This window comes from Sapajus apella, unplaced genomic scaffold (genome assembly GCF_009761245.1).
Source record: "Sapajus apella isolate SASKATOON/1434 unplaced genomic scaffold, GSC_monkey_1.0 scaffold33, whole genome shotgun sequence".
NCBI classification, from domain to species: Eukaryota; Metazoa; Chordata; class Mammalia; order Primates; family Cebidae; genus Sapajus; species Sapajus apella.
Window position 1 is genome coordinate 9,762,922 of NW_022436973.1, and position 13,605 is coordinate 9,776,526.

Sequence of the window (13,605 nt, forward strand, 5' to 3'; positions counted from 1 at the left end):
ACATTATTCTGTCTTCCTTATATGCATAACAATGCATTAATAGTACATGTATTTTTGAGGGTTTTAAGTAGCAGTGACCTATTCATATAACTCCATCTTCATACTTAGTCTCCCTAGTGTCAAGTAATGTTGCATAATTCCCCTCCTTCCCCCACTCCCCAAAAGATACAAGGACCGGCTTTGTTACCCAGGCTGACAAACTCCTGGGCTCAAGTGATCCTCAGCCTCCCAAGTAACTAGGACTACATGCATGTATTACAGTGCCTGGCTATGTTGCATGAATTAATTGAATAGTCTGTGGCCTAGAATTAGAGTAAATATAATCTTTTTACAACTGTGCTTTTATAGCATCATGCATTAACAGAACTACACAGCATAATTCTACATATATGTATATATATGTAATGTATTTTCTTTTTTCTGAGATGGAGTTTCACTCTTGTCACCCAAGTTAAGAATGTAGTGGCGTGATCTTGGTTCACTGCAACCTTGACCTCCCGGGTTCAAGCAATTCTCCTGCCTCAGTCTCCAGAGTAGCTGGGATTACAGGCATGCACCACCACACCAAGCTAATTTTGTATTTTTAATAGAGACGAGATTTCATCATGTTGGTCAGGCTGGTCTCAAACTCCTGCCGTCAGGTGATCTGCCTGCTGCCTGCCTCGGCCTCCCAAAGTGCTGGAGCTGCAGGTGTGAGCCACTGTGTCCGGTCTATGTCACTTTTTTTCATGTTCATCAACCAACGCTTGTTATCAATCCACTACTTGCTGTGCCCTAGGCTTGGTGACAATGAAAACAGAGGCAACATGTTGGACCAAGTGTGCTGGGGAAGATTTAAATGTATCTAGAGATTCTGGGGAGTTTTGGAAATGGAGATAGTATAAGCACAGAATTAACATGACTTACAAGAAGACTCCCCCGTAACTGAAATGTAGAAATGTTGTGAGAATGGATGTGGGAGAGTATCGGATTGTAGCAACCTGAAGATCATGAAGACCAGTTTGAGAAGCAAAAGACAGCAGAGAGTGTCTCTGTCTCAAAGAAAAGTAGTACATTTTAAAATGCTGTTAACGTTTGTATTTTAATTATATTCTATTAAGCAAAAATAAGTTTGTCCAATGCAAAGGTATATGTGCCCAGTCCCGTAAGGTAACCACAACGCTAATTGTGACTTCAAAAAATTGTTTTTAATCATATTACCATCTCAGTTAACTTGGATTTGAAAATATTTTTCTTTTCTGCCTGTACATATTTATTCATCAATTTTTTTGTGTGTGCTAGACTTATCTGCCACCCAGGCTGGAGTGCAGCGGTGGAATCTCAGCTCACTTCAACCTCCACCTTCCCAGTTCAAGCAATTCAGTCTCCTCAGCAGCTGGGACTACAGGCATGCACCAAAACACCCGGCTAACTTTTTTGTATTTTTAGTAGAGATGGGTTTTCACCATGTTGGCCAGGCTGGTCTTGAACTCCTGGCCTCAAGTGATCCACCTGTCTAGGCCTCCCAAAGCATTGGAATTATAGGTGTGAGCCACTGTGCCCAACTATTCCATCAATCTTTTTCTTTAAAAAAAAAAAAAAAGTTTTACTTGTTTCCCAGGCTGGAGTGCAATGGTGTGATCTTGGCTCACTGCAACCTCTGCCTCCTAGGTTTAAGCGATTCTCCTGCCTCAGTCTCCCAAGTAGCTGGGATTAACAGGTGCCTGCCACTACGTCCGGCTAATTTTTTATTATTATTTAGTTTTAGTAGAGATGGGGTTTCACCATGTTGGCCAGGCTGGTCTCAAACTCGTGGCCTCAAGTGATCCACCTGCTTCGGCTGCCCAAAATGCTGGGATTACAAGCATGAGCCACTACACCCGGCCTCATCCATCTTTAAAAGAGTCTGGGTTCCAGTACCAGTTGGCTCCAAGTACCTTAATATTTGAAAAACTGAGTTCTTATGTTCCCCTAGCCTAAAGAACAGCCCACTCAGCCCATCAGCTTCTGCTTTGAGATGGAGAACCACAAAAAAACAACTTCATGCTCAGAAGTAGTAGGAACCAAAGATCTAGCTTTCTTCCATTATGAGAAGCCACAGGACAACATCCGTGGCTGGCTGACACCTAGGTTCTGTGAAGGAACCTCTGGTACCCAGGGCTTTGCCTTGCTGCAGAGATGGAACATGCCATTGCCAGGTAACTAAGATGTTGGCAATGGCCATCAACTGGAAAGAGTTCTTCTAGGGTCCTACCACTGTCAAATATTTAAAGAAAATTACTGTGCCTAATTAAAGGACAAGTATATTCCTGGGACATGCACATAGCTTTGGGGGGCCAAGTAAAAAACAAAGCTACATGTGTTTAACTCAATCTGGTTTCTAAAAGTTTTCACTAATTAAGCCCTCTGTTTGGGCCAAATGGTACTTAAAACAAATTAGCTTAGGGTTTGATTTTTTTTTTTTTTTAAACTACTTTTTGGAAGCTTTTTGTGTACAGGAAAAAAAGGATTACGGACTTTTTTTTTTTTTTTAAACCTCCTGGGTTCAAACAGTCCTCCCACCTCAGCCTACCAAGTAGCTGGAACTACAGGTGCACGCCATTATGTCACGCTAATTTTTTTTTTTTTTTTTTTCCTGTCTTGCTCTGTCACCCAGGTTGGAGTGCAGTGGCTCGATCCTGAATCACTGCAACCTCTGTCTCCCAGGTTCAAGCAATTCTCCTGCCTAAGCCTCCGAGTAGCTGGGATTACAGGTGCCCTCCACCACGCCTGGCTAATTTTTTGTTTTAGTAGAGATGGGGTTTCACTGTGTTAGCCAGGATGGTCTCGATCTCCGGACCTTGTGATCCACCCACCTCGGCCTCCTAAAGTGCTGGGATTACAGGTGTGAGCCACCGCGTCCGGTCCTCTTTCCTTTTTTTGAGATGAAGTGTTGCTCTTGTTGCTCAAGCTGGAGTGCAGCAGTGTGATCTCGGCTCACTGCAACCTTGACCTCCCAGGTTCAAGCAATTCTACTGCCTCAGCCTCCCCAGTAGCTGGGATTACAGGTGCCCACTACCAAGCCCGGCTAATTTTGTCTTTTTAGTAGAGATGGATAGGGTTTTTCCATGTTGGTCAGGATGGTCTCAAACTCTTGACCTCAGGTGATCTGCCCACCTCGGCTTCCCAAAGTAATGGGATTATAGGCGTAAGCCACCGCACTGGGCCAATTTTTCTAATTTTTGATAGAGATAGGGTCGCACTATGTTGCCCAGGCTGGTCTTGAACTCCTGGACTCAAGTGATCCTCCCACCTCACCCTTCCAAAGCACTGGGATTATAGGCATGAGCCACCATGCCAGACACCAAGTTTCAACAACTTAATACTTTAAAAAAAAAAAAAAAAAGTAAAGTATCTCATTAATAATTTTCTGATGATTATATATTGAAATTTCTTAGATATATTAAACATGTCATCAAGGAAATTTCACCTGTTTCTTTTTTTAAAAAAATAAGGTTACAAGAATATTTAAAATTACATGTGTGGCCTCTATTTGTTGCTTACAATATATTTCAGTTTAACAGCTCTGATGTGGGTATGATGCAGTAGTAGAAAAAACATGGGCTCTGGATTCACACAGATCAGGATTCAAATCGAGGCTCTGTTAGCTCTTTGATAGTGGGGATACTTCCTCCTCAAAGTCTGCTTCCTTGTTTACAAAAATCTTTCAATATTGTCCAGCTGCCAGGGTTGTTGTTTACAATCACGTGAAATAAAAACAGAACAACCTATAGTACAGACCTATGACAAACGAATTCATCTTTACTTGTTTCATTGGAAATCTGGACAACTATGACCTTACACTGTTCAGGCTGAGAAATCAAGAATCAAGTTTGGGATTATTGTTCCTTTCTTGAAAGTAAACAAAATAAAGGCAATTCTCTTAACTGATCTTTTTTTGGGCCTAAATCATTGAGGACTGTAAGATGCATATACAGTGTTTTATTACAATGCACTGGGGGTATGGGACTATCAAACATCTCAACATCAGAGAAAGACAAAGAGAGATGTACCCTCAGCAACTGGCTGCTCTTTGTGCCTGGCTGGGCTTCTAGTGTTTGATTTCCAACCCTGAAGCTCCATGCCAGAGGTATTCATTTGTGCATCTCCCACAACTCCAACTGTCCTCTGCTGTTCTTCACCACCTTTATGTTGGAGCTCTAGTTTAAGCCACGTTTTGCATGTATAACCTTGAAGTTCCTACTTACCACAAACTTGTTTTTATTAGAAATAGGTCTTCAGCTTAATCAAATGCTTTTTTTTTTTTTTTTGAGGGTAAGGGATGTATTAATGGAAATGGGGTGTTTTTTTTTCCCTCCTTTCAGCTTCTTGGTTTTTTTTGCTTTTTTTTTGAGACGGAGTGTCACTCTGTCCTCCAGGCTGGAGAGCAATGGCACAATCTCGGCTCACTGCAACGTCTGCCTCCCGGGTTCAAAGTGATTCTCCAGCCTCAGCCTCCTGAGTAGCTGGGATTTCAGGTGTGTGCCACCATGCCTAGCTAATTTTTCTATTTTTAGCAGAGATGGGGTTTTGCCACATTAGCCAGGCTGGTCTCAAACTCCTGACCTCAAGTGATCCACTCAGCTCAGCCTCCCAAAGTGCTGGGATTACAGGCATGAGCCACCACGCTGACCCTTTTCAGCTTCTTAATGTTGAACTATCCTTGCATTGTGTGATCAACCTTACTTGGTTAGCCTGTACTAATCTTAAGTATAGTGGTGTTGTTCTTTACAGTAATTTAAGGAATAAAGGAAAATATAATGTAGCATACATCTTTCAAAAAAGCCAAAAATGAATGTAAAAGAAAGAAATACTATGAACTGAATGGTTATGTTACTTTTTTGGTTGACATATATATGATATTAATATATGTTACATTAACATATGTATTTGCTCATTATTCATTTGCTTATCTATATATTATATTTATATATATTTGTTCATCTGCACCTAAGTTTCTACTCTATTTATAAAAAATACTTCAAAATGTTCACTTTTGCTTCAGCAAGTTTATCACTTTAATGAACACTTGAGCAAAGTTAAAACAAAGACTAATAATGCATACTTTAAAACAGCAACATACTGTATATACACAAAAAATAATGATAATAATAAAGGGGTCAAGAGGAAACTTTGGTGGTGATGGTTTCACAGGGGTGTACTTATTCCCAAGTGCATGGAGTTGTATATGTTACATATGTAAGCTTTTTAACATGTCAATCACACCTTGGTAACGTTGTCCATGAAAAAATCAACAAAAAATAATAGTTCTCTCAGTCTATAGTTCTATATTAAGTTGGAGGTTTTGATCTTCCCCTTCAATAAGAGGATTCAATGATTCACTCTAAATTCTTGACTTCATCGATATCAAAATTTTCTAATGCAATTTCAACTATTTGAATGAAACAATGTTTGGAACAAATGGTCCAGATGTGAACATCTGACTCTCATTTTCCTTGGGACAGAAATCATGAGCTGAGATTAACAGCTTTAAATGCCAAAACAGCCCAGACATAACGTTAAAATGAAATGCATGTAAAGTAATTCAATTTTTGTCTTGGACACATACAACCTATTTTCCACCCAGGTCCAGTTAAGAAAATATAATTAAAGCTGGGTGCAGGACCACGTGTGGTGGCTCATTCCTATAAACCCAGCACTTTGGGAGGCCAAAGCGGGTAGATCACGAGGTCAGGAGGCTAAGACCATCCTGGCCAACATGGTGAAAGAAACCACATGTCTACTAAAAGTCCAGAAATTAGAAGAGCATGGTCGTGCGTGCCTGTAGTCCAAGCTACTTGGGAGGCTGATGCAGGAGAATTCCTTGAACCAGAGAGGCACAGGTTGTGGTTAGCCGAGGTTGCTCCACTACACTCAAGCCTGGCAACACGGCAAGACTCCATCTCAATAAAAAACAAAACAAAAAACAAAAAACAAAAAAACAAAAACAAACAAACAAACAAACAAAACTTGGTTGCAGTGGCTCATGACTGTAATCCCAGAACTTTTGGAGGCCAAGGCAGGAGGATCGCTTGAGCTCAGAAGTTTGAGACCAGCCTGGACAACACAGGGAGACCCCATCTCTATAAAAGGTACCAACAAATAAGCCAGGCCTGGTGGTGCGTGCCTGTAGTCCCAGCTACTCGGGAGGCTGAGGTGGCAGAATCACAGGAGCCTGGGTGGTTGAGGCTGCAGTGAGCCGTGACTGCACCACTGCACTCCAGCCTGGGAGACAGAGTAAGATCCTGTCTCTAAAATAAAATAAAATAAAATAAAATAAAATAAAATAAAATAAGTGAGCTTCAGAGTTAGGTAGAGACAATTCCATAAAACTCTCCAATATGCTTTGATAAAGCTATCATTCAAGTTCATAGCTTCCAAAATGATAATTCTGAATTTCTGTGGCCTAATTATGAACCTTCAAGGAAAAGAGAAATTAAGGGTCAAAATACATACCTCTGTGGAATTACAGGACTTTTTCCTAATTCAGAGCCTTCTATGTATACTTTCCAAACACGTCACCTTGGCCCTTTATGCTTTAATCAAAAAGCATTTTTGATTATTTAGAATCTCTTAACTTTGAAGAGATCTTAAAATTTTTATTTATTTTGAACTCATAGCCAATGCAAAAATCTACCATAGAATATAAATGGTTCACATATATCCGGGTTCTGCTTAAAACCTCAGAGAAAGATAGAATGAGATCAAGAGCAGGTTCCACTGTTTTGGCAGAATAATATCAACGGGAACCTCAGTTTTCCTATGTCTCTAACAGAGATAATTATAATAATCACAACGATGATCAGATCACATGAGCACATACTGGCAGTCCTTTCGCACACTGTAAATTACCATAACTCATTAATTAGCTGCCTTTTTAGAGAGAGAGATGCAAAGAAGGACAAAAGAATAAACCTGTAATTCAGCAATAACCATAAGAAATAATCATATTTTTCTTCTTTAGTTAAGCTTTGCTTTGAAAGTTAATTTTCAATCTACCACGGCTAAGGTTTTAATATCAATTTCCCCACATTTCCTCAATCATCACTCTGCCACAGTTCTAGGTTGCTCTGCCAAAGCATAACAAAATGGGACAGTGACTTGAGAGAAAATAATTATGTATTTCCAGTTAAGACTGTAAGGCTTTCTAGATTATCTATATGCTTGTTCACTTCCATTAGTTCCAGTATCCAATTACTAATGTACAGGGACAAAAGAAGCACAGAAATAAATGTATTTCAAAGTACCAACATTCAATTAGTGAGGTTAAAAAATCATTTCTCTGCTAGAAAAATGTTCATAATGTTTGACTGTGTGACCTCACTCCAAGAAATTTGTTCTTTAGAAAATAACTCAAGGGGAAAACAATTTATACCACAGGGAAATGGTTAATTAAATGGTGGAACAGCATGTCAATGTGAACTGTGAAGGCACTAAAAATTATAATTATGAAGGATCAGTCAACACTTGGAGAAATGCATATAATACAATGCTATATGGGGGAACTTCCTATATATATGCAGTATGATTACAATTATTTATAAAAAATAGACACACATGCTCACAGTATTCAAAGGACATGAAAATGGAATTGATGACATGGTGGGGAATAACAGGTAAATACCAATTTCCTTGAATCATTTTGAAACACTGCTTATAAAATATTTTCATTTGCTTTTTGACTAAATTTGGTTTTCTCCAGAATTATTAGACACCTACTGGACTGCCAAGCATTCCTAACATGTTAGTCTTTCTTCATACATAGGCAATATGATCTAGCTATAGTGACCTCATTTTCAAAACCAAAATTTTGACAGGTAGTTTGGGTTGAGGGAACAATGGGACCAGGTATTTAAAATACCCTGCAAGTGTTGACAGAACAAAAACAAGGTTGGAGGACCCCAGTCCTCCATCTGAGCAGCACAAACGGAAACATGCTCTCAAATTAGACCAAATGCCCTGGGCTACAATCCGAGCAAATTGGTAGTATGATAAAAGGCATCTCAGTTACCCTGTCAAAATCCCACTGGAAGTTTAAAGGATATCATGTTTTGGTATACAGTAAACACTTAAACAAACACACCAAAATAGTGGCTCAATCTCTATAAAATAAGCAATTAAGACTGCCTCTCTCTCCAACCTGTTCTGTCATCAGGAAATGATGCTAGTAATCCTGTTCTAAACTGCACACCATTTTACAAAATATTTTAGTATAATCATCATCACCACCATCATCATCTATATTATTGTTTTTATTACTTCTATTACTTCTTCTAAGAAGCCAGCTAAAGAAGCTGATTAGAATTTACAGTGGCTCATGCCTATAATCCCAGCACTTTTTAAAGAGCAGCCTGCCCAACATAGCGAAACTCTGTCTCTACTAAAAATACAAAAAATTAGCTGGGCATGGTGGTGGGTGCCTGTAATCCCAGCTACTTGGGAAGCTGAGGCAGGAGAATTGCTTAAACCCAGGAGATGGAGGTTTGCAGTGAGCCAAGATCACGCCACTGTACTCCAGCCTGGGTGGCAGAGCAAGACTCTGTCTCAAAAAAAAAAAAAAAAAGAACTTAAACATATTCAATTCAACAAATAATTCATTTTCAATTATATGTAATTATCCTTTTATAATAAAAACAAGATAATAAAATATATTTACTAAATTATTTACTTTAAAGGGAAAAAAGCCCCTAAACATCATATATTATATTAAAATTACTGGTTCATAAAAAAACATTTCATCTCCCCAAGTAAGGTTAACAACAAGTTGAAGAACTTTAAACTAGAAAGCCATATACTCAGTCTACCCAGATAAAGAAAATGAAACCCAGACAAGGTTATGGCTTGGGACTTGGCCTTTGACCCTAGGGGAAAGGTCAATTATCACGTACCCACAACTTTCTAATAATGACTAAACTAAAACAACTAATTTTTCAAATTAATACAATAGTGTTCTTGTATAAAGGATAGTTACACGGTAACACAATCTAATGAAAACAATGGTATGTAATATTAATGAAAATAATGCACATTCTGGGTCTACTTCTCCACTGAAATAATGACAGATAAATACACAGAAAACACAGAATAGCAACACAGAAAGGGCCTTGATATGATGCAAAAGGGCCAGATATAATGGATATTCATGAAAATAAAATGAAAAGAGTATGCACATGTATAAGCAAAAACTAGAAGGTAGTATGGGGAAAGTAAGACATTGGCCTTAATAAAAAGTAATGCTGTCTTTCCTACTTTTTTTTTTTTTAAAGACAGTCTTGCTCTGTCATCTACGCTGGAGTGCAGTGGTGCAATCTTGGTTCACTACAAGATCTGCCTCCTGGATTCAAGCGATTCTCCTGTCTTAGCCTCCCAAGTAACTGGTAATACCATGCCTGGCTAATGTTTGTATTTTTAGTAGAGACAGGGTTTTGCAATGTTGGCTAGGCTGGTCTCAAACTCCTGACCTCAAGTGATCTGCCTGCCTTGGCCTTCCACAGTGCTGGTATTACAGGTGTTAGCCACCCTGCCCAGCCTGTGCTGTCATTCCTAATGCAAGAAGTTACCGTGCTGATTCATTTTCTCAGCATCATTGAAAGTCTAACATGACCCAAGCACTGTACTAAGTGTTTGAGATACAAACATGAAGCTGATATTCCAACCAACAAGGAGTTCATGATATAGCTGGTTGACAAGAGTTCAAGGAGGGTACACCTCAAGCAGACTGGGACAAAAAAGGGAAGATTTAGCTGAATCATCTCAGATTCTGTCTGGGGTCATGTCCACCACTGAAAATCAGCTGAAAACTAAGATTTCTTTCCACTAATGAAGAGTATATCCACATAAACTTATGTTTCTGCCACCAGTGCCCACATACACGTTCCAACTTACTTCCAGAGACTTCAGTCAACCCATCTTCCTATTATAACACACCTCTTAGTTCACTGACTTGCAAATTCTAAGGCTAACTTTTCATTCTGGGTTTGAGAATAGGGAACAGATGGCCTACACAGCATAGAATCTCACAAGAACTAATTTTTACCAATCAAACGTGGTTAAAATCCAGATTTATACCTACAGATTAGTGAGCAACAGAAACCCTTATAATGACATGACAATTATTCAGTGTGACAGCTGTTGATACCACTACCAAATGTGAGTTTTAAAACACAGGCTAACACCTCTGGTTTCCCAGGATTCAAACAAAATAAAACAACCAAGACGACAAAAAAAAAAAAAAAAAAAAAAAAAGGAAAAGAAAAAAAAAAACACCTTAAGTTACAGTACAAATCACAGGTATCAAAACAAGTTGTTGCAAAGAATATTTTTAAAGATGAATAATCTTTAGAAATTAGCTAACAAAGAAAATGACAGACATGCACGATGGATGGCTCACATCTATAATCCTAGCACTTTGGGAGGCTGAGGTGGGTGAATCACAAGGTTAGGAGTTTGAGACCAGCCTGAGCAACATGGTGAAACCCCATCTCTACTAAAAATACAAAAATTTGCCAGGCATGATGGCACACACCTGTAAACCCAGCTACTCAGGAGGCTGAGGCAGGAGAATCGCTTGAACCCTGGAGGCAGAGTTTACAGTGAACTGAGGTCGTGCCACTGTACTCCAGCCTGGGCAACAGAGCAAGACTCTTATCTCCCCCCTGCTTCCGAAAAAAAAGAAAGAAAATGATAGACTTAGGTACTCATTCCAATATTCATGCTGTTTGCTATGGCTTCAGGTAACATTTTCATTAAAAAAACAGCAATGTTATCTTTATATTGCGCATACATCCTACCCAAATGGAATCTATCTTTTTTTTTTTTTTTTTTAAATAAGACAGGGGCTGGTTCCATTACCCAGGCTGGAATTCAGTGGTGTGATCTTGGCTCACTGCAGCCTCAATCTCTTGGGCTCACGGTGATTCTCCAACTTTTGTTTCCTGGGTAGCTTGGGACTACAGGCCCATACCACCACGCCTGGCTAATTTTTTGTGTATTTTGTAGAGATAGGGTTGTACCACACTGCCCAGGCTGGTCTTGAACTGCTGGGTCCAAGTGATCTGCCCACCTTGGCCTCCCAAAGTGCTGGGATTACAGGCGTGAGCCACCGTGCCTAGCCCCTATCAAATTTTGATGCTGCTATCAGCTGCTGCATAGTGAAGAATATTATAAAATTTTGGTTCACATCACAAGGCCTGAAATGCATCATTTGTCCATTTTTGTTTCAAAACAGGCCAACCTTGGCCTCTTTAGTTGTAACCCTTTAGAGAGCTGGGGCCATGTTCATCTTGATCACCGCCATATTCAAAGTGCCAAGTCCAGTGGCCAGAACATAGTACATACTGGCTTATTTGTTTATTAAGTAGAACCAACCATTAGATATTTCTTACTGAGTTACATAGAATGCCCACGTTTTCGTAATAGGCTGCTAAAGTTAAAATACAATTAGGACTTAAAATTTAAAAATTTAGCTCTTCCCTTTTGCGGCCATCGCCCAAGCCGGAGCTGCCAAAATGAAGTTCAATCCCTTTGTGACTTCCGACCGAAGCAAGAATCGCAAAAGGCATTTCAATGCACCTTCCCACATTCGCAGGAAGATTATGTCCTCCCCTCTTTCCAAAGAGCTGAGACAGAAGTACAACGTGCGATCCATGCCAATCCGAAAGGATGATGAAGTTCAGGTTGTACGAGGATACTATAAAGGTCAGCAGATTGGCAAAGTAGTCCAGGTGTACAGGAAGAAATACGTAATCTACATTGAACGGGTGCAGCGGGAAAAGGCTAATGGCACAACTGTCCATGTAGGCATTCACCCCAGCAAGGTTGTTATCACTAGGCTAAAACTGGACAAAGACCGCAAAAAGATCCTTGAACGGAAAGCCAAATCTCGCCAAGTAGGAAAGGAAAAGGGCAAATACAAGGAAGAAACAATTGAGAAGATGCAGGAATAAAGTAACCTTATATACAAGCTTTGATTAAAACTTGAAATGAGGAAAAAAAAAAAATTTAAAAATTTATATGCCTAAAATGTGTAAGGTAAGGAGTTCGAGACCAGCCTCATCAACAAGGTGAAACCCCATCTCTACTAAAAATACAAAAATTAGTTGGGTGTGGTGGCACACGCCTGTAATTCCAGCTACTCGGGAGGCTAAGGCAGGAGAATCACTTGAATTCAGGAGGCATAGGTTGCAGTGAGATTGTGCCACTGCATTCCAGCCTGGGCAACAGAGCAAGACTCCATCTAAAGAAAAAAAAAAAACAAAAATCCAGAATAGAGGAATATCCCTATGACCTGGTGGGTAAGCAAAAAAGCACAAACCATAACATTTTTAAGACTGCTAAGTTAGAGCTTTGTCAAAATTAAAGTTTTTGCTCATCAATAGACACGATTAAGGAAATGAACATGCTGGGTGCAGTGGCTTACTCCCAATGCTTTGGGAGGCTGACATAGGAGGACTGCTTGAGGACAGGAGTTTGAGACCAGCCTGGGCAATACAGTGAGACCCTATCTCTTAAAAAAAATTTTTTTAATAAAAAAAAAAAAATTAACAGACCTGGCATGGTGGTTTATGCCTGTAATCATAGCACTCAGCCTGGGCGACAGAGGGAGACTCTGTCCCAGAAACTAAACAAAACAATGCTCATTGGGTTAACAGTATCTGTGCATGTTTATTATATATTTTAAAAATCACTGCAAAAGGATTCCACCACTCCAATTCCAATACTTCCCTTTAAGAATAGATCCTACATGTAGATGTTATGGTATCTTCTCAACATGCAGACATCACTCAGGCTATTTCTACACACCAGGTATTTGTACAATAGCTTACGAAAGAGTTTTTTATTTTTTTTTTTTTTGAGACGGAGTTTCACTTCACTCATGTTACCCAGGCTGGAGTGCAATGGCACGATCTCGGCTCACTGCAACCTCTGCCTCCTGGGTTCAGGCAATTCTCCTGCCCCAGCCTCCTGAGTAGCTGGGATTACAGGCATGCGCCACCATGCCCAGCTGATTTTTTGTAGTTTTAGTAGAGACGGGGTTTCACCACGTTGACCAGGATGGTCTCGATCTCTTGACCTTGTGATCCACCCGCCTCGGCCTCCCAAAGTGCTGGGATTACAGGCGTGAGCCACCGCGCCCAGCTGAAAGAGTCTTTTTAAAGACTTTGTGTAGAGCCAGTTTATGCCATCCTTCAGATTTCCTACAGTATTTCACCCTGAAGGCTGAGCTTGATAACTGGACCAGCACTCTTGCATCCTGACTGACCAGCATTCACTTCTAATCAATAACAGATGTGGGAATGGTGCCAGAGTGGGCCTTATGCCAAAGTAACAATTTTTCTCCTATTCAAGAGAAAATACCCTTCTTAAGCTCCCAAGTCATCCAAACAGAGAGAATGACATCTGGAAATACACTGCAATGTCATGTGGTTGTCCCCTTTGGATGATAGCTGTAGGCACCCAAGTAGAGGACTATTGTGCTAGCTTTGTGGGACATCACAGAGTATCGCACTCCGCAACCTTACAACAGGGAGAAAGCACTAAAAGCTCTAAGAAGAAAATAGGAGTGAAAGCATACAAGCAGAAGTTTAC

General features: G+C 39.9%; 2 protein-coding genes across 4 annotated transcripts in view; one reads left to right on the plus strand and one right to left on the minus strand.

The window, feature by feature from the left end:
* CBFA2T2 (CBFA2/RUNX1 partner transcriptional co-repressor 2) overlaps positions 1-13,605 on the minus strand; it is a 138,705-nt gene that overhangs the window by 52,493 nt on the left and 72,607 nt on the right. The gene's annotated exons all lie outside the window — the stretch shown is intronic.
* Positions 11,488-12,001, plus strand: LOC116562819 (60S ribosomal protein L26-like). The gene has a single exon (XM_032295240.1). It carries the CDS (start codon positions 11,526-11,528, stop codon positions 11,961-11,963), a length of 438 nt encoding a protein of 145 aa, XP_032151131.1. The 5' UTR covers positions 11,488-11,525; the 3' UTR covers positions 11,964-12,001.

Coding starts and splice junctions, on each gene's coding strand:
- LOC116562819 (XM_032295240.1), top strand. CDS start 11,526: ATGAAGTTCAATCCCTTTGTGACTTCCGACCGAAGCAAGAATCGCAAA.